At 52.8% G+C, this 19,681-nt stretch overlaps 7 protein-coding genes across 7 annotated transcripts; 4 read left to right on the forward strand and 3 right to left on the reverse strand.

Annotated features, from left to right (window-relative positions):
* Positions 1-2: 2 nt before the first annotated feature.
* On the reverse strand, positions 3-1,825 carry H257_12558 (hypothetical protein). The gene is made up of 6 exons (XM_009839811.1): positions 1,699-1,825; positions 1,531-1,647; positions 1,328-1,465; positions 754-1,275; positions 469-698; positions 3-399 (listed from the first exon to the last, which is right to left on the reverse strand). The coding sequence occupies exons 1-6, from the start codon at positions 1,801-1,803 to the stop codon at positions 90-92; spliced, it is 1,422 nt and encodes a 473-aa protein (XP_009838113.1). The 5' UTR covers positions 1,804-1,825; the 3' UTR covers positions 3-89.
* Positions 1,826-2,020: 195 nt separating this feature from the next.
* On the forward strand, positions 2,021-3,864 carry H257_12559 (hypothetical protein). The gene is made up of 5 exons (XM_009839812.1): positions 2,021-2,225; positions 2,272-2,385; positions 2,448-3,113; positions 3,172-3,401; positions 3,464-3,864. Exons 1-5 carry the CDS (start codon positions 2,076-2,078, stop codon positions 3,771-3,773), a joined length of 1,470 nt encoding a protein of 489 aa, XP_009838114.1. The 5' UTR covers positions 2,021-2,075; the 3' UTR covers positions 3,774-3,864.
* A 17-nt stretch (positions 3,865-3,881) lies between these two features.
* Positions 3,882-4,881, forward strand: H257_12560 (hypothetical protein). The gene has a single exon (XM_009839813.1). It carries the CDS (start codon positions 3,895-3,897, stop codon positions 4,750-4,752), a length of 858 nt encoding a protein of 285 aa, XP_009838115.1. The 5' UTR covers positions 3,882-3,894; the 3' UTR covers positions 4,753-4,881.
* Positions 4,882-5,523: 642 nt separating this feature from the next.
* Positions 5,524-6,575, reverse strand: H257_12561 (hypothetical protein). The gene has a single exon (XM_009839814.1). The coding sequence runs from the start codon at positions 6,533-6,535 to the stop codon at positions 5,723-5,725; it is 813 nt and encodes a 270-aa protein (XP_009838116.1). The 5' UTR covers positions 6,536-6,575; the 3' UTR covers positions 5,524-5,722.
* A 167-nt stretch (positions 6,576-6,742) lies between these two features.
* H257_12562 (xanthine dehydrogenase, molybdopterin binding subunit) lies at positions 6,743-12,216 on the forward strand. Its single transcript, XM_009839815.1, has 8 exons — positions 6,743-8,213; positions 8,309-8,553; positions 8,634-9,137; positions 9,229-9,591; positions 9,641-9,980; positions 10,058-10,450; positions 10,513-10,857; positions 10,924-12,216. The coding sequence occupies exons 1-8, from the start codon at positions 6,797-6,799 to the stop codon at positions 11,454-11,456; spliced, it is 4,140 nt and encodes a 1,379-aa protein (XP_009838117.1). The 5' UTR covers positions 6,743-6,796; the 3' UTR covers positions 11,457-12,216.
* Positions 11,473-14,076, reverse strand: H257_12563 (hypothetical protein; the record flags this gene model as incomplete). Its single annotated transcript, XM_009839816.1, has 2 exons — positions 11,473-13,395; positions 13,461-14,076. The coding sequence occupies 2 exons, from the start codon at positions 14,074-14,076 to the stop codon at positions 11,558-11,560; spliced, it is 2,454 nt and encodes an 817-aa protein (XP_009838118.1). The 3' UTR covers positions 11,473-11,557.
* A 4,693-nt stretch (positions 14,077-18,769) lies between these two features.
* On the forward strand, positions 18,770-19,337 carry H257_12564 (hypothetical protein; the record flags this gene model as incomplete). The annotated part of the gene is made up of 2 exons (XM_009839817.1): positions 18,770-18,826; positions 19,143-19,337. The coding sequence occupies 2 exons, from the start codon at positions 18,770-18,772 to the stop codon at positions 19,335-19,337; spliced, it is 252 nt and encodes an 83-aa protein (XP_009838119.1).
* Between the last annotated feature and the right edge of the window lie 344 nt (positions 19,338-19,681).

Raw genomic sequence — 19,681 nt, forward strand, 5'->3', positions numbered from 1 at the left:
CGGTTTCATATGTAACCGATGTCATTAATTGTAAGCATAATACTGCTATTTCACTTTTAACACATTTCCTAGTAACATCAACCAGACAACTACGCTTCGCTGCGAATTTTGGCGGCCGTAGCCAAGCGAGCCCACTGAATTCGCTGCAGGATGATGGCAAACACAACCAACGACGCGGTCGCCCCCATCGTTTGACCTTCCCACAATCCAGTTACATCGCGTCGCCAGTACAGTCCCACCGCCGCGGCCGAGGGCAGCCCCACCAAGAAAACGGAGCAAAAGTTGACAAGAGCACCGACCCCTGGTCGCCCCATGCCGCGGAAGACGCCTTGGGCATTGGTGTTGAATGCATTGAGGGCGTGTAAGGGTAAAATGAACAACAGGGCATCGCTGGCAGCCCTACATGTCGATATGACGTCTCGTGCACGAAAAATAAGGGTAGAACAATGATGGCATAAGTAGTCTTACTCGACGACATCTGGTTGGGCAAAAAAGGCAGCCGCAATGAGGTGTCGAGTGGACGCAATGAACATTATTGTAAACGTCAAACAAGCCGCAACCAGCACAAACGAGAGCCGCATGATGGTTTTCGCGTGATGGGGGCAATTGGCGCCAAGGAGGTTGCCCACGCGAACCATCGAGGCCGTGGCAATGCCAAGGTACACCACGTACATCATTGACAGCACATGGCACAGGATCTACGTGAAGAGCGTCAAACAAGAGGACCAAAGGAGAAGTATAAACATCACTCACCGTGTTGACACGGGTTTGGATGTATGGGCGGGGGAGCTTTGCGGCGAGGAACGAGAGCAGCCAAAGGGACCCAAACTCGACCCAGAACATGACCATGCCTGGTAAGCCAAAGCGGAAGAACTCCATCAAGTGGGCACGCGCCAGCGAAGGTTGCCATTGCAAGCCCCACGTTTTGTACGTCGGTTCAAGGTGAAAGTAGACGGCTGTGCCGACAATCAGCGACACGTTCGAGATGCTGCGGCCGACGGCGGCGCCGTAGAAACCCCATGTTGTGTGCTGGGTTAAGTAGTACCCCACGGTGACGTGAACGACGTTGGCCGCCATCGAAATCACGGCCATGCCGTCCACTGAACTGTGGGCTTGCAACATCTTACGAAGGATCTCGAACGCGAAAAAGAATGGCAGACCCAACGACGACAGGATGGTGAATGTGGCCGCTTTCGCACACGTCGTGGGATTGTGACCCATAAAGGCAAACACGTTGTCCGAGTGCCACGTCACGAAAACCACAGGAATCATGGCCTAGATCAGGACGATGAAGAAATGAAAATTTAGATTTGGACTATGTAATTACCACCAGGATACCAAGCGTGGCTGCGTGCAAGTAGGCGTTAAATTGCTTTGTATTCCCAGCGCCATAGGCCTGGGCACACAAAATGCCGACAGCGGAACAGAGGCCCATGCCAAGCGACGTCGATGTCATGTTGAGGAACTACTTAGCGTTATGTAGCCGCAATTACAAAAGTCATGAGCTAGAATTGATCAACAAGTACATACCGACGTGGAAAGTGCCGCGGCATTCATGTTTGTGTCCACATCCGCAACGTTGGGCAACTGGCCCACCAAGTAGATGCTCGTAACTCCAGGCAAGTAGTCCATCAGGTGAACGAACACCTACAACGATTCAAGTTTAGATCGACCTGTCTGGTGGCTGCTGGTACCGACCAGGGGAGCTGCCAGTCGCAGGTGATACAGCATTTCGTCCACTACCGAAATCGGCTCGTCGGCCTCTGGGTTCCGGGCACACAGCGGTTCATACTCCACCGTCATGAAATTGCCCCTCCAAAGTAACTTCAAATTGAAATGTCGCGAGGGGCTAGGTTTTACTTGCCGTGAAATAGGTCCAACTAAATGCATTGGATGTGAAAGACGTTTAGTTACTATAACGTCTTATTAACGTTCTTATACTCATGCGGCAGTTTCACCGTTACGTGTTGGACATATAATCATTATTGCAGGTTATGGTGCTTTCGTGAGACTGTGGAAATGAATACTCTGTGTTAATACAGTAAGCTTAGCTTTGGTGCGCGACCGACACAGTCATGGGCGACAACCGACCTGTGAAGACCGGAGAAGAAAGCCTTCCCTTGGTCCATCACAGCCCAAAGACAATCGGCAGATCGTCTTCGTCCACAGAAGATGGAAGCGCAATGGATGAACTCAAAGTCGTGACGCGACTCATTGTACCAGTGGTATGGATCGGCAACATATTGCGATCGCTAACCACGTGCATGGTAGGTATTCACACTGTTGAACGAATATCTTCCAGCCGTCACAAACATCATCTTGGTGGGGCACTTGAACTCACCCGAGACCAAGGAGCACGTGGCTGCCACTGCGATCTCGTCCATGGTATTCCCTTCCATTCACCACTCGCGGTGTCCAACCAAATCCGCCATTGCTTCCTGTCGTAGTTGTTCAACATCACTTCCATGTCAGTGGGTCTTGGACTTGCCACTGCCATGGACACATTATGCACGCAAGCTCTTGGCGCCGGCAATGCAAAAAAGTTTGGGGCGTACCTCCAAGGCGGCATGTTGGCGATGGCGCTGGTGCTTGTGCCTGTGTTTGTGGTCAACTGGTACTCGGGCTGGATATTGAAGAGCCTCCACCAGGACGCTACGATCTCGGCCATGGCCGGGACATTCACGCGCTACTCGACCGTTGGGTTGCCGTTCCTGTGCTTGTACGAACTCGTCAAGCGGCTTCTCCAAGCGCACCACATCACGTGGCCCACGGCCGTCGTGGCTGTGTTGGGCAATGTCATCCACGTCGGCGTGGGGTACTACCTTGTCAACTTTACGAGCTACGGGTTCTACGGCGCGGCCATCGGACGCAGCGTCGCATATGTGTGTCTGCCGTTCCTGCTGTTGCCGTATTTTTGGTGGCATCCCATCCACCTCGACTGGAACATAGTCGGCCAATGGTCTCTCCGTGACGCATGGGCGTCACTGCCGGCCTTTCTCGAGTTTGGCGTGCCAGGCATGGTGGCCATGGTCGTAGAATGGGGCGCGTTTGAGATCCTCACGTTGTTTTCGGGGCTGATGCCTGACCACACTGTCGTGCTGGGGGTCAATTCGGTATGAATTGTGTCCGAGTTTGCTCAATATTGTGCACTTTGCCCATGAGTGTATGTAGATCATCATGACCATCATTTCGGTCGTGTACATGCTTTTCTGGGGCGTGTCGACCGCCGCATGCATTCGCATTGGGTTCTTCTTGGGAGCGAACCAGCCAGCAAAAGCCAAACAGGTGACGCTGCTGTGCTACGCCATCACATTCGGATGCTGCCTCTGCACCGCACTATTCCTCGTGCTTACGCGCAATGTGCTGCCGCAGTTGTTCGTCGAGGATGTCGATGTTGTCCAGTATGTTACCTTCGATGGTGGCAAAGTTCATTGGTCTGTTCAACCCTCAATCAATCACGTAGGCGCACGGCGATGGCGGTTTTGTTTGTCATTCCCTGCCACATGATCGACTCCATGAACTGCGTCACCACGGGTGTGCTCCGAGCCATGGGCAAACAACATGTTGGCGTTGTGGTGCTCACTAGCGCGTACTACGTGGTCGGAGTGCCTGCCGCTGCGCTCTGCGGCCTCTACTTTGGCTGGAGTGTCGAAGGGCTGTGGGTGGGTTTCACATTGGGGACCACTGTAGCGTGCTTCACGTATGCCCTGCAACTGCGAACCATCAACTGGACCCAGCTAGCTCAGGACGCCGCCGCTCGATCTACCGAGTAACTTCACAGTAAATGCAGATTGAAATGGATGACCAAGTCGTCTTATGCGTACAATCCGGATAAAGAAAGCAATGGGATTGGCCGATTCACGTTAAAGCCTCATTCATCAATTCGCATCTCACATGCTTTTTCGCGCACTGTCTCGACATGCGGGACTCGCGCCTTGCCGCCGTCTCTCCACTGCTGCCGCAGCGCGGGAGTTCCAAGTCGAGCGTCTGACGGGCGACTTGGATGGTGTCGCGCTCTTGACAATGTCGCGTCCTGCTGCTCGCAACGCATTGGGAAAGCAGATGATGCGAGAAATGCGCGAGGCTATGGACTCGATCCGGTTCGACACCAAGGTGCGTGTGGTCGTGCTCCACAGTACTGTCGATCGTGTATTCTGCGCTGGTGCGGATCTGAAGGAGCGTATTGCCATGACACCGGAAGAAGCCGCGGCCACCGTGTTTGGCCTTCGCGCCGCCTTCACCGAATTGGAGCAATTGCCGATGCCGACCATTGCTGCCATTGAAGGTGCTGCTCTAGGCGGTGGACTTGAAATGGCGCTTGCTTGCGACTTCCGTATTGCTGGCGCCAAGGCTCTGTTGGGCACGCCGGAAACGGGATTGGCCATCTTGCCTGGCGCCGGGGGCACCCAGCGCCTCCCTCGCCTTGTGGGGCTCTCCAAGGCGAAAGAACTCATCTTCACGGCCCGCAAGATCGACAGTGTAGCTGCCGAGCGCATCGGCCTCGTGGATTACGCCGTGGACGCGAACGCGGCCTTGGAAAAAGCGTATGCCCTGGCCAGGGAAATCCTGCCCAATGGCCCCATCGGCGTCAGATGCGCCAAGGAAGCGATCACCAAGGGCATCGAAGTGGACCTCGCTAGTGGCATGGCCATCGAGCGCGCGTGCTACGCCCAAGTGATTCCCACGAAAGACCGCCTCGAAGGTCTCAAAGCGTTCCAGGAGAAGCGAAAGCCTGTCTACAAAGGCGAATAAAGTGTCGTAGACCATATAATGTAGTACGAGGGCTGGACTGCAGCTACAGTATATTGCAGGAGGCTTGGAACTCGCTTGAATTTGTACATAAATACTGTCCTAGGCAATCATGATGAAACAATGCAGTGGATCGTATAGTGCTTTCGAGTGAAATTTCGTTGGAACTTAAATCGATTTGATTGGCTACCTCAGATGAGCTCAAAATTATTAGCCAATCAAAACCTTCTCAATGAAATGCAACCAATCAGATCGATTGTGGATCGGGCGATTCGATTGCACCTCCATTTGTATCAAATCGACAATATCAATTGGGATTGTTTTTCACTTTTGTTAATGTGATTCCTAGTGTTATTGTGGATTCGATACAAATTTCCAGACCCCGTTTTGGAAGTTTATATTGGAGATTCGGTAAGAATTTCCGGACCCCGTTGAATCGACCGAACCGCGCACCAATCTCTCCCATTGGTCAATCCGAAATTACTTGTCTCTGATTGGCTACAATATCATTTTGGATTTCTTCCAGAAAAGGTGATGTGGATATTAGCCAATCAGATGTCTCCACCCGGTTGGTGCTCGATTGGAAATTTGGAGAAAATCGACAATAGCGAATTCACAATATTTTGAAGGCATTTTTTCACCATGAAAACTGCTTTTTCGCACCTGAATTAGTACGGAACAAGCACATACATGTATTTGCCACTCGCGCAGTCAACGATATACTAGTAGTGCCAAAATAAGCACGAAGTATTAATGCTCCAGAGTGAATTTAAACGCGTTTGGTGTCGCGAGCTTCGTGTTTATCTTGTACTGTAGTCGTGACTCAATTTTACCAGCGACTGAATGTGTCGTAGGTTGTGTGCAGGACGTTCCATGCGTCGTCGTGATTGTTGCCAGTTGTGGTGAATGGAAAAGTACAGCGATGGCTGGCCCTTTGGTTGAAAACTGTACTGAGTATGCTTGGCAAATAAGGTTACGATGTGGATCTATTGGCTATGGTTTGGTTGGTGGCCGTGACGTCTTTTACAAGACACATACGCGCGGAGAGGTTAGCAAAGCTGATGGTTTTGTCGTTGATGACCGTGTCGCACAGAGGCATGGTGGCCTTCCGAAGCATTGTAACGGTGTCTGGGCACTGGTTGCACAACGTGTCCACCATGGCCAAGGTCACGGGAAAGTAAGGGATGCCGTCGGTCGTAACGTCGGGGAAGAACACCCTCGCAGCAGCTTGGGTGCACGTGTTGGATGAGCCACGCAGAGGAGTCGTGCCCTGGGTTCCAAATGCGTTGTTCAACGTGGCGTACCCACAGTAGAAGCCAGCGCGGTCCATAGACGTCGGCGCTGGTGGCACTGTCACGACAGAGGATCCGTTAGGACAGAGAAGTGGGGGAATCGAGCCTATGGACCGCGTCTTGCCGTCCAAAACAGAGTCGCAAGGCAGGAACGCGTACGCCTTGAGGTTCGCGATGGCGTCGGCGCACTCGACGGTGCAGAATGCGTTGAGCATGGGACTAGTGGGAGGCTTCACAGGACGGTTTTTCACGTCCACAAGGGTGGGCAGGAAGACCTCGATGAACGCTGTCGCGGAGATGCATGATGCACCCCATGGCAACTGTGCCAAATCCGACCGCATCGTCAGCACTTGGGTCGTGTCACAGTAGTATGTAGCTGGCTGCACAGGGATCAAGGAGTCTAGGACGAGAGGCACGAGACATGAGATGAAGAAGACGGCGCTCAGCAGCGTGAAGAGACATATTCGTCGCTTCACCAGCGCCAGTGACACCATCAACGTTTTGGTGTGGCGGCCGTTGCGGCTTTTCCTACGCAATGTTGGCACTTGGCAATGACCAATTAGAACCGCGACAGGAATGTGCTGCTGGACTCATATCCGGACGGCACGATCGTTCGGATAAGTGATCGTCCGGATAGTGAGTTGAGGTTTGAACCTGCCACGTCATGGACGGCAATTCTGAGAGAATTTTCTATACCGCTCCGAAGATCGCAAAGTTTCAGTTGAGAGCAAAGCAGGAGAAGCACTCGGCAGAGCATGGAGAAAGGACTGCTTTTGTACCTAAACGGAGAGCGTGTGCTCGCGAAGGATACACAGCCTGAAGAAACCCTTCTGGACTTTCTTCGCGTCAAGCAGCGCTTGACCGGTACGAAGTTGGGCTGCGGCGAAGGAGGTTGCGGAGCATGCAGTGTGATCGTTTCCAGAGTGGACCCGACAACACAACAAGTGACCCACAAAGCCGTCAATGCTTGCTTGACACCAGTGTGCGCCGTCGAGGGCTGCGCGATCACAACGGTGGAAGGGTTGCGTCAAAAGACCCTGCATCCCGTGCAAACAGCGATCGCCGAGCAACACGGGTCACAATGTGGCTTTTGCACCCCCGGTATTGTGATGGCACTGACCGCCATCGTTCAGGACGATTCCGTCACCATGGATGGCATCGAGCATCAACTCGACGGGAATCTCTGTCGGTGCACGGGGTACCGTCCCATCTTGGACGCCGCGCGGTCTTTTGGCAGCGACGCGTTGACATTGAAGTGCGGGTCGTCCGCATGCGACCAGCATTGCATGACAGGAGATATCGAGGACATTCTGTCGGTGGACGTTGTTTCGTGCAGCGCCAAGAAAATCCGGGCTGAAGCAGCCAAGCACCTCAACACGCCGCGCAAACTACCACCGATTCCCGACGAGCTATTTTCGTATGCGACGACCATGGCCCAGTCACCGACAACCATCCACGGCACGACTCGCACGTGGCATCGTCCGACGTCGTTGGTCGAGCTCCTGCATCTGAAAGCATCGCACCCCGAGGCCAAGCTCTCGGTCGGTCACTCAGAGCTTGGCATTGAAGTCAAGTTCAAGAAAATGAGATATCCGCACTTGGTTGCAGTGACGCACGTCCCAGACCTGCATATACTCGGTCTCGTTCAGTCTCCGTCCTTCCACGGCATCCAAGTCGGCGCCGCGGTGCCACTGGTCCGACTCGCGAACTTTTGCAAGACCCACGTGGTGAAGAAGACCAACGCCGCTGTATCCCCGCACCAGAAGCGAACGTTTGCCGCCATCCGCCGCATGCTCAAGTGGTTCGCCAGTGTCCAGATCCGCAACGTGGCGTCTCTGGGCGGGAATTTGGCCACGGCCAGCCCCATCGCCGACATGAACCCGCTGCTGGCCGCCATGGGCGCCACCGTCGAAGTGGCTTCAGCCGACCAAGGTACCCGCGTCGTGGCCGTCTCCGACTTTTTCGTGGGCTACCGTCGCGTGGCGTTGGCGCCGTCGGAAGTGATTGTGCGAGTGCTCATTCCGCTGGCCAAACAGCACGAGTTTATCTTTCCATTCAAGCAAGCCAGACGTCGAGAGGATGACATCAGCATCGTCACGGCCGGCATGCGCGTCCTCCTGGCTCCGTCGCCACGCAACGAATGGCTCGTCGAGGACATTTCCCTTGTCTACGGTACTATGAGTCGACTGGTGTGCCTCGTTGGACACTTCAATCTGGGTTTTCTGGGGCTCTGAAGAATAAATACACGTTGAAACGACCGTGTGTAGGGGGGATGGCTGCTACGGTCAAGGTGCCCGTGGCCACACAACGAGCACTGGTCACGTCCAAGTTGTGGAACGTCGCCAACGTCAAGGCAGCATGCAACGTGCTGGCGGATGAGTTGGCGCTCCCGGCCTCCGTCCCTGGAGGCATGTCGGCGTACCGCACGACCTTGAGCGTGTCGTTCTTGTACAAATTTTATCTCCAAGTGGTCGAAGCGTTGGGCCACGAGAACCCCCAGGACCCTCTTTGGGTAGTACATGCATACACATATTACCCCCTCTCTCCATCCTATACGACGAGCCATTCATTTCCACTTCGGGACACGTGTAGTTGGCACTCGACGCCCGGGAACGATCGGGGGCGACCTCGTACATGAGTGTCCACCGCCCGCTATCCTCTGGCGTCCAGCGCTTCGGCGTCGACAAGGGTGGCCTGATGACGTCCCAGTTGAAGCCAGTGGCGGGCGACGACGTCCGGGCGCCGGTGGGCAACCCCCTCATGCATCGGTCCGCATATGGCCAAGTGTCGGGGGAGGCCAAGTACGTCGACGACATGGCCGACGTGCACAATGTCGTGCATGGGGCACTGGTGCTCTCGACGGTACCCCACGGAGACATTGTCGGCATCGACGCATCCACGGCGCTGAGCATGCCGGGCGTCGTAGCGTTCCTCGACGCGACTGTTTTCGACATGGAGTCATTCGGAGTGAATGCGATGGGACCTGTGATCACCGACGAAGAGTGCTTTGCGTCGAAACGGGTGGTCACGGTCGGCCAGCCCCTCGGCATCGTCCTTGCCGCTACACATCAACAGGCGGTAGCCGCCGCGGAATCGGTACTACTACATGTGCAACTGAGGCGGCATCCATCGTTCGTTGGTGCCTTGTATATGGGATGAACGAGGTGTATTTGGTTGGTGTACATAGGGGGTGCATGTCCAGTACAACGTGCTGCCGTCTATTGTGTCGATGGACGAAGCCATCGCGGCCCAGTCGTTTCACACCAACGGCCGTTCTCTCGTCCGAGGTGACGTGGACGCGGCGCTCGCAGCCTGTGACGTGGTTGTGGAAGGACATGTGTACATTGGCGGCCAAGAACACTTTTACCTCGAGACGAACGTGAGCTACTGCGTACCCATGGAGGATGGCGCCATGCATGTCACGAGCTCGACGCAGGCGGTTGCCAACACGCAGACGACCGTCGCGCACTGCCTCGGGGTGCCCGCGCACAAGGTGGTCGCGTCCATCAAGCGCATGGGCGGCGCGTTTGGCGGCAAAGAAACTCGATCCGTACGTACCTACTGTCATTGTATATAAACAAGTCGATGATGTGGTGCAGATGTTTGTGGCGTGCGCGGCGGCGGTGGCGGCCAAGGCGTTGAAGCGACCGGTGCGGCTGCTCGTGGAGCGCAATGTGGACATGCTGACCTCTGGCACGCGCCATCCGTACTTTGCCAAGTACAAGGCGGGCGCGAGATCGGACGGCACGCTGGTCGGATATGACGTCGAGTTATTCAACAATGCCGGGTACTCGCTCGACCTGTCGGAGGCTGTGATGGACCGCGCGTTGTTTCACTGTGAAAACGCATACTTTATACCCAACCTCCGAGCCGTGGGCAAGTGCTGCAAGACGAACTTGCCCACCAACACTGCGTTCCGAGGGTTTGGTGCCCCACAAGGTAGAGAGGCGTACCGATTAGCTGGAGGCTTTAGCTAGTGGTTATGTGAGACCAACTAAACTGGTGTTTGAATGTAGGGATGATGGTGGGGGAAACCATGGTGGAACACATTGCAAACGCCCTGAAACTACCGTCGCGAGTCGTGCGCGAGAAGAACTTGTACCAGGCCAACATGCGGACCCACTATGGCCAAGTACTGACGGACTTCCACTTGGACGCGTTGTGGCACCGCGCGATGCGGGAGAGTCAGCTGGTCGAGCGCGAAGCGGACGTGGCGGCGTTCAACCGGCAGCACAAGTGGAAAAAGCAGGGGCTGTGTATCCTCCCATCCAAGTTTGGGATCAGTTTCACCAATCGATTCATGAATCAAGGCGGCGCACTTGTGCACGTGTACACGGATGGGAGTGTGCTCGTATCGCATGGGGGCACGGAAATGGGCCAAGGGCTCCACACCAAAGTGATTCAAATTGGTATATTATATTCCCATTATTAATAGTGATGGCATGGAATGACGGCGGTATGATTATTGTAGTCGCCAAGGCGTTTGGTATTTCATGCGACGACGTTTCGATCCATGACACGTCCACGGACAAGGTGGCCAACGCACAGCCGTCGGCGGGATCCATGAGCACCGACTTGTACGGCATGGCGGCTCTGGATGCATGCGAGCAGATCCTGGCGCGGCTCGGGCCTGTCGTGGCCAAGCTCGGACCGACTGCCGCGTTCGCAGACGTGGTGCGAGCCGCGTACTTTGATCGCATTTGCCTCTCGGCGCATGGGTTTTACATTGTTCCGGGCGAAAACTGCGGCTACGACTGGTCAAAGAGCAGTGATGAAAACAGCGCCACTGGTCAAACGTTCAACTACTTTACGACAGGTACAAGACATAAATATCATCCAAGAGAATAGAGCACTACTCGCAGGGATTCACAATTCCTTGTAGGGGTGTGCGTGACCCAAGTGGAGCTGGACGTACTCACGGGGGACACGCACATGCAGTCGGTTGATATTTTCATGGACGTGGGGGCGTCGATCAATCCGGCCATCGACATTGGCCAGATTGAAGGCGCGTTTATACAAGGGTTTGGGCTGTTTTGCATGGAGCAGCATGTGTGGGGGGATGCCAACCACCCGTGGATTCCAAGAGGCGCGTTCTTCACACGTGGACCCGGCACATACAAAATCCCCGCCTTCAACGACGTCCCTCTCCAGTTGAACGTGTGGCTCGAGCCCAACATGAAGAACAAGCTGGCCGTGCACTCGTCGAAGGCCATCGGGGAGCCCCCGCTCTTCCTCGGGGCCACCGCGTTCTTTGCCATCAAGGCCGCCGTCGACGCCGCGCGACTCGAACATGACTCAGAATTGCTGCCGCCAACATTTCACGCGTTGGAGTCGCCGTTGACCCCTGAGCGAGCCCGTCTGGCCATCCGGGATGCCTTTTGTGCATCGTCGGTTGCTCCTTATGGTTGTTACTAGCAGCCGTAGGCTTTTATCTTTGTATATGGCATGTGTTAGTTATTGAGTGTATTATGAGGCACTAATAAATACGATAATATTCGACGACTTCTAAACATATTTCAGGCAAACTTTTCGGAATGGTACTCGAACCGGGTGCCGTTGCTCGTGTGTTGTCGACATAGCCGGTCCAGCTCGACGTCAATGATATGGGGGCCACAGAAGAAGACGCCGATGGTCTCGCCGACATGCGTCGACGCAATCTCGTGAAAGATCTGGTCCCATTTCGGCCGCCCAAAGTGCGTCAGCTGGCCCGTGTGCAGGCCCGACACGACGTCCGTCCCCGTTTCTTTGTGCACCATGGCCTGAAACAGCTTCATAAACTCAGGGGTGTCATGCTCCTTGACGCTGGTCAGGTGCTGATGCGTCTCAAACATGTTGTCATCGTCCAGCGCATGCAAATCGTTCATCGTGTCTTCGAACCACCGCAGTGAGTCTTGTTGGCGCGTGGTCCAATGAAAGTAGAGCTTTTCCAAGTGAAAGTCGGGGCACACTCGGCCGCCAGCCTTCCGGCTGCGCATCTCGGTCACCACGTCCTTGAGCACGGACGCAAACGGAGTCACGCCAATGCCCCCCCCGACCATGAGGATGGTTTTGTACTGGCTGTACGCCTGCGTGGGGGCCCCCACAGGTCCATCCAAAAACAGAGCGGGAAACTGGCCTTGGTCAATCAATTCGTGGAGGCGACACGTCCAATCCCCTGCGTTCCGAATGTGCAAACTCACATATGGATCGCAAGGGGCCGACGAGATCGTGAACGGGTGCCACTCGTGCGTCGAGATAGCCGGGACGTTCACAAACGTGTACATACCCGGCGTGTACCGGAAGCTGGGGGGCTTGTCGAGAAAGAGGGCGAGGGTGTCTTCAGATGACGACTGCTTGTAGATAGTTGTCCGGTCGCGTTGAATGGCCACAGGGACGGTCTTGGTGGCGACGGGGAAGTACTTGAGGAAGCGAACTCTTCGCTCGAGGAGGTAGATTGAGAGCGGCGGCAGGATCCAGAAGAACGACTGCGCGGTCGCGAGCCAGGACATGGCGCCGTGGAGGCACCCGGCAGCCAGGAACAGCCCGAGGGACACGTGACAGTACCAGAACACGTTAAAGTGGCGTTGGCGCACCCACGGAATGAGCGCCGTGGATAGCACCATAAGGGCGATCACGAGCATGACGACGCCAGTGAGGATGGGCAATGTCATCACAAATTGGTGGAACGGGGGCACCAGCGCCTCGCCGTTCGGACCGCGCAAGGTTGAGATGTGTGCAACAAGGAACGACCGGTGGATTCGGTCGGGGGAGACCACGAGGTAGAGGCAGACCTCGTTGTACACGTGCGCGCCCGTGTGGATGAGGCCGGCGAGCAAGGACACGGCGCCTGCGACACGGTGGAACGCGAGGACGTCGTCGAACGGAATGAACCGGCCGAGGGGGGTGTGCGTCTTGACAATCTCCACGACTGAGCGACACATGGGCAACAGTGCCAGGAACATGTTGGACATCGACACTTGCGCCATACCCCGCGCGATGCGAAGGCTCCACCCCACGGCAGAGTCGACGGGGAACTTCATGGCTTTGCCGATACCTTGATACAGGCAAAACACAATGTACAGGGCGCCCCACCACAGACGAAGGCGGTTGCGGAGGTACCAAGCATGCACGTTTGAACCAAGCGACGATAGGGAGGCGTGGTCGTGACGCGATGACGACGTCGTGGTGGAAAACACGTTGGTTCGGTGGGTGGACTTGGTGGACTTCAAACAATCGGCCGTCACGACCGTGGTGGCGTCCTTGATGTAATCCCGAAAGACGTGGCAGAATTGGGCGTAATCGATGTGTGTTTTGTGGGCTGCATGGGCCTTGGCAAACAAAATGTCTGCCAGCGACGAATAGTCGGTACCCACACCTAGTCACAACTCATGTGAATACGACAGCCGACAAGTATATATGCACGAGGATGGATCGCCTTACATTTGAGCTTGACGGACGCAAACTTGGCACGAAGGAGCGTCACGACGTCGCCGCGGTCGATGAGGCCAGTGCTTTGCGCGTCCATCGTGTTGAAGATGAGGCGCAGCTTCTCGTCGTCCGCCAGGTCCATCTCCATGGCGGCAGTGAGCAGGAACGACGCACATCGCACGCTCTCCATGGCCGCGTCGGGCAGGTCCATGCCGAATGTGTCTTTGAACGTTTGTTTGTCGATGGCTCCGTCGGCATTTGCGATCGTGTGCACTACATGCTTGAGCGCATCGAACTGCACAAGTCCGGTGGGCTCGTCTTCGTCGTCGTCTCCAAACTCACGATCTTTGAACACGTCGTTGTCGTCGCCGTCTTCGAGCATGGGGACCGCTGCTCCGAGCGAAGAGCAACTGGACACAAAGCTGGACACGCGGACTCCGGCAGTTTGCATCGACGCAACCTGCCGAACGCTGGGAGCTTGCAAAATCTTGGAGAAATAATCGCTGTGACGAGGTCGCAGAGTGGCCAACAACGAACGCTGGCTCATGGCAGCAGCAGAGCACCCGCTGAGGCGCATCTCGGGCGTGGTGGCCTGTGCATACGCGCTTCGTTTCGTAGTCGTTTGCATGGGCACGCCTTCACGGTGAATGGGAATGTGTTGACCTCTGCTTGGCGCATGTCGAGGTGCGATCCATCAATGTGCCCGTTAGGTAATTACACATCCCAACGACATGTGATTGGTTGATCATAATGCAGACGGTTCTAGCGAAGGCGTGCGTGCGGCTGTTGAGTAGCCCGACTTTACCCTGAGACGGTGTGGCGGCCTAAGCAAAGGATGATGCCACAAGCACAATCAGCGGCACTTACAGGGATGGCCACGTTGCCTCATGCGGCGCGATGGCCTGGTTGAGTGACTTCCCAATGTGAAATCGTGAAATACCGTTGGGTAGGATGGCACTTTGTAGCGGCACATTGGAGACCGATTTCGTTCAATCCACCCTGTCGATTATAAGTGGTTTGTAACCTGTTCAGTAGAATTGTCAGTAAGGTGGGTCTGAGCAGAGTGTCGGCGTGTCGAACCTTCGATGTACTACTATGTTACTAATAGTTGTGCGTAGTAGTACTACGATCCGATGTGGACCGGTAGTTCTACTACTATTAATATTAAGTAATACTGTACTAGTATTGTATAGTCAAATAGTAACTCCGATGGAGAAACTTTTCACAATCAAATCAGCACCTCTGTACCGGTCTGTACCACGAGTATGATCGCGTCCAGGCGTGGAAAGTCGGGTACAGTACGGGTAGATTATAGATTGAAAACTAGGTACGTCGCGAAACCAGGCGCCATTATTGCAAACGTCCGCAGGTCATCCTTCGCATTATGTCCAGCGCTTCTTCGTTGGGAATAAACCATTACATGTTGTTGTACGCTACCGATAGCGACAAGGAATACATCGAGCGAGAGCAACTACATGATGGTAGAGGACGAATTTCTACTTGGGGGCTGCCTTCTAGCAACCATACAACGTTCGACACACATGAGACTTTCTGCATGACGACTCTTATCGATATCGTCGTTTCATTGATCGTGTTTCTACAAAGTGTGTGAAGATGGGCATGGGTTGAATGGACAACTAAATGTAAATTATCGAAGTTGTAGATGGCTCAGACTGCTGAGGTATGGCCTTCCAAACTTCAAAATTCCTCAATTGAAAAGCACCATCCACAAACAACTCCCTGTGAAACTTCCTGTTAAGTTTCACAGGGAGCCTATGTTTGACTTTTGCAAAATCACCCTATTGTCATTTTACAAAATTTGGACTTTTGTGCTGAATCGCCAAATCTATCGATCGATACTGAATTTTGCAGGTAAAGAGGTGGCCTGTGGTGATTGGTAACTAGTTTGGCGTTGATGATGGTTTCCTGCAATCTGATTGGCTAAATGCTTCTGCCGATTCTTCTCTACATTTGGTTGCGTCGATCTATTTATTCTCCATGTCCCTCCAGTTTAGAATAAACACAACAATAGCATTGCGCAAAATTGACGCGACCAGTGATGTGCTGAATTGTATACTTGAAGTAAGTATGGATAAGCATTGTGTAAAAAACAGACGAGCAGACTGGAATTTTGTAAATGATAAAGGAATACTATATTTGAACAGTAATAAGATATTGCAGTACTTTGCTTCACATCTTCAGTAGCTGGGTCAAACTCACACCAAAATAGAGGCAAGTTCCAGGCCAAGTGCTTTCCCTTCATAGTATGGGCGCACCACCACCATTTCACAGAGGCAAGCAAATTTAATTTCTCATTTTACAATTTTCCTCAACTGGTGCCCATTGCGGGTGCCTCCAGCGTAATGTTCGTCACCACCAAGTGTGCCTGCGTCCGCTTACTACCCCACGCTGTAATCCTTCTCTACAACGGAAATCGGTAAGGGGGCAGGGCAATGGTTAGCCAGTGAAGATTATTCTTCGAGGTGGGCAGGGTGCTTTTGGAAACTTGTGATACCCCCCAAATATAAATAAATATTATTTTCTCGTCTTGTGTTCACATTAATAATAACATTAATATTCTATCACCTGGACCTAAGCAAATAAATAAGAACTCATAAAAGGAGGAAAGTACAACTTTATATTTCCCAATACATCATCGACATTGGATTAAACAAGAGATGCACCGATCAGAGTCCACGACACTGACATTTGATTGATTATCCCAGGTGATAGATTTTAGCACCTGGACAAAAAGTGATTAAAAGTACTCTATTATAAATAATAACCTAATAAAGTATCAGTAGCTCGGCGCTGCTCCATTAGAACAACCGATACTTTATTAGGTTTAATGTTAATTATATCTTCTAATTCTATAACATTATTCTAGTACTTAGCTATAGAATTACAAAGTTTATCATTTTATATAATTGTAGGTGTTCCATAATTATAATTATTTCTATTTCTATTTACGAACGCAATAACATGAACAAAAATTGTAAATCAAGATATCATTTACCAACTGCTCCCTCCGTTCCAAAATAATTGCGCGAATCAGAAAATAGATGTACGCCTCCTCGAATAAAAATGCAAACCTTCCAAAATCAAATAATCCAGAATGTAATTATACAGGTGTACCGATACAATTGTCCAATCAAAGCATGCAAAATCTGTGTCTCAGGACCAATCAAATGACGGGAGTTGTACTTTTCTGGCTGAAACCTTTCGGCAGCCTGGTCATGTAGCTGCCGTTGCTGCGAAGCAAGACCTCCCGAAGGATGGCCTCGCAATCGTCGTCGGTGAGGTTGCGCCTTTCAGGTACCACTTCCGGAATGTTGGTGTTATACAGTGAGTGCATGTTTTATATGAAAATTTGTATGCACAATTTTGAACGCGGGTAGTGCCGTCAACTCTTGAGATTTCCCGCTCATCATCGCACACAGTAGAGAGCGCTGGCTACGCTAGTTGTAATGATCCAATCAAAGCATCGCATTTCGAATCCAGGCAGGCGACACCAGGTTTTCCAATTTACCTTCCAAATATAATGAGGTGTCATGTACACCCTCCTAAAACTCGCGCAATTATTTTGGAACGGAGGGAGTACTACGTAGTGTACAACATACTGTACTACTCAATCGTCATCCTTGCTGCGATCGGCTACGTGTAAAATGCACACGGGTTCTCCACGCTACATGTACGCCCACTAGAAATGATACATGCGCCTTGGAGTGGGGGTATGATGCCACTCACAGATCTTGATGTCACTCACAGATCTCCACGTTTCTCGTTTTGCACTCGCGCGAGCCACTTCAAACCCCACCTGCAGCACGCGCATTTCGATCACCACTCTCATATGTAGTGCTTAGTGAATACGATGAAATGGTCCATATTCATAACCCCCCTTGTTTCACGACAGCCTTGAACGTCGCGTTGAACACCTCGCACGTCACAGTGCTGATGTCTCGGAGGAACGGGAAGTTGTCAATCCAGTAGCCACTGGAGCAGTTGATGTGATTGAAGTATTGCCGACGATCCACCACAAACCACACATTTCGAAACAATCACAGCTCTCTGCATAGACAACACTGTGTAGGTTGCACGCGTTGTCCATGATGACGATTCGAATCGCTTTGGTTTGAGTCCATCACTGACACAAAATTAAAACGGGTGAGCCGGCGACTCATAGTCGTGCAGTACGGAAAATCCCAGGCATATTCCGTTCGGGCAGCAGAAATGGAAAATGTCTGGCATTTTGTAGCGATTGCGAGGAGCTTCTTGGTGCAGATGATATCATCTGTGTGGAGGTGGTCCTCGTACGTTCATAGGAGGTAGCGCGCCAAGGAACCACTGATGCAACTCATCATTAGCGTACAACATATTTTCCATGGGCCGTGGAAGGCACTCAACAGCCGGCAACTGGTCCAATTAGTTGCAAAATTCGGTGGCTAGGTGTCGTAATACACCCGAGAGGGTGGCCCACATGATATGGAAGGGATGGACGTCCATGTTTGTTTCACGTAACATTTGGGCGAAAGCAGGCATGTTTGACTGTAAACACGCCAATGCTCCAGGGAGGTGCTAGGGTCGACTGGATTCATTGAACCGGGGTTGCGGACAACGGTGTTTTGTACAGGTAATTGGTGCGCGAAGTCGGTCAGGAAAGTTTTCCGCTTTCGAGTACACAGGCCACGTTCGTCGGTTTCATTGGCGAGAACCATGTCAAACAAGGGCGCCAAAACAGACGCGTGGTATACGTGGCGGGCGCGTAACGCCGCATGATTTGCAGCTGTCATCAACGCGGGGGGCGATCGCCTTGTTTAGCTCAGGAGCTACAAAAATGGAGCAACGTCTTCCGGGTTGTGTGATCGCGAATGAACGTGTGGTTGTCAATCGAAACTCCTGTGTTTGGACTAGTATCCCCAGCGCATTGGACCCTGCAGAGTGAATTAGGGATTCGGGGGAGGGGGGTACACAAGGACTACACAAGGCGCTCTTACTTTGGAGATGAAAATTCACGCCGGCACGCCATTTTTGCGTTTCCGTCACCGACAATGATTGGCGCTGTATCCAAGTTTCCACAGTGCGGGCACTTGAAGCAAGACACCAGATCAACTTCAAGCCTACGCGTGCCGTTTAGAGATGAGACACACACAATATCAACATCATACGCATAGAGTATGGCCCAACATGCTGTGACAAATGTTTACTTGCTGCAGAACTCCAATCCTTTTGCGGAGTACAATCCCTGCACAAACATTGTCGCTGACAATGGTGTTGCACCAACCACCAGGTTGAGCCGAACTAGGTTGATCAGGTCAATGTCCATGAATGTGCTGCCCGTCGAACTGCGTCGCATGCTCACAGGCAGCGTCAGCACATCGGTATTGCGGCACTAACAATTGATCTGTCCGAAACACTCCGTACACCGTACAAGATGTGAGTGTTGTCCCCCGGTCGTATTCCACAGTGGCCCCGCACACACACTTCGCGCGATCCAATTGTTTTGGTACGAACATCGATGGCTCAAACGATACAAAGTGATTGAACCCTCGGCGAGACCGAACAATACTCTGGCTGAGTGCATCCACAGGGAACAGAACTTGGGGTTTCACGAACGACCTGTTGGTTGGGGTGTTGTTTTCATCCATGAACCATTCCGGGTCAAGTGAAAAATCGATATGAGATTCCTCGATGTAGGCCAGCCAAACGTTTTTGTGCGCACAGGTGACTGTCTTGGTGCAACGCAAGCATTGCCAATCGTTTTCACCGCGCAGCTGCAGCAACACGCGATTCAAGAGGTCTGTTCCGTCGTGCACGGACGAAAACACTGCTGTGCTCGTATTTCGGGTCGAAACGCCGAACTGCACACTGGGCGGAATGTCGGACAGTTAAGTCAAATCAGCTCCACGTGGGTTGTGGGCAAGATTCGTACGTAGAACTCGAAAGGCAGCAGCAACATGAACGGACTTGAAGTCGGTGAATTGCGCCACCACATCCGACCAGTTGCGGCAACGATTGTCCGTGAGGCCACGTAACATATCTCCCAGCAAATGGTTCAGTGTTGTTTTGCAAGAAGTGCAGCAGCAATACACCACAGTATCCTCTTCATCAACAAATGCCAAGGTTGCCACAAAGACGTGTGGACTTTTGGAGCCAAAACGCAGGTCCGCAAGACTACGCCCAATTTCGGGGAGACAATACAACTTCCCAGGAAAAACGGTGAGCAACATGTCTTG

The sequence above is a fragment of the Aphanomyces astaci genome, assembly GCF_000520075.1.
Source record: "Aphanomyces astaci strain APO3 unplaced genomic scaffold supercont1.41, whole genome shotgun sequence".
NCBI classification, from domain to species: domain Eukaryota; phylum Oomycota; class Saprolegniomycetes; order Saprolegniales; family Verrucalvaceae; genus Aphanomyces; species Aphanomyces astaci.

Excerpts from the sequence above, each read along its gene's own strand:
- H257_12562 (XM_009839815.1), top strand. The coding sequence starts at position 6,797 with ATGGAGAAAGGACTGCTTTTGTACCTAAACGGAGAGCGTGTGCTCGCG. Across the intron at positions 10,451-10,512 it reads CACCAAAGTGATTCAAATTG|TCGCCAAGGCGTTTGGTATT; the intron begins GTATATTATATT and ends TGATTATTGTAG. Across the intron at positions 10,858-10,923 it reads GTTCAACTACTTTACGACAG|GGGTGTGCGTGACCCAAGTG; the intron begins GTACAAGACATA and ends AATTCCTTGTAG.
- H257_12559 (XM_009839812.1), top strand. The coding sequence starts at position 2,076 with ATGGGCGACAACCGACCTGTGAAGACCGGAGAAGAAAGCCTTCCCTTG. Across the intron at positions 3,114-3,171 it reads TCGTGCTGGGGGTCAATTCG|ATCATCATGACCATCATTTC; the intron begins GTATGAATTGTG and ends GAGTGTATGTAG. Across the intron at positions 3,402-3,463 it reads GAGGATGTCGATGTTGTCCA|GCGCACGGCGATGGCGGTTT; the intron begins GTATGTTACCTT and ends TCAATCACGTAG.
- H257_12558 (XM_009839811.1), bottom strand. The coding sequence starts at position 1,803 with ATGACGGTGGAGTATGAACCGCTGTGTGCCCGGAACCCAGAGGCCGAC. Across the intron at positions 1,648-1,698 it reads TGCGACTGGCAGCTCCCCTG|GTGTTCGTTCACCTGATGGA; the intron begins GTCGGTACCAGC and ends GAATCGTTGTAG. Across the intron at positions 1,466-1,530 it reads CCGCGGCACTTTCCACGTCG|TTCCTCAACATGACATCGAC; the intron begins GTATGTACTTGT and ends AACGCTAAGTAG.
- H257_12560 (XM_009839813.1), top strand. The coding sequence starts at position 3,895 with ATGCTTTTTCGCGCACTGTCTCGACATGCGGGACTCGCGCCTTGCCGC.
- H257_12561 (XM_009839814.1), bottom strand. The coding sequence starts at position 6,535 with ATGGTGTCACTGGCGCTGGTGAAGCGACGAATATGTCTCTTCACGCTG.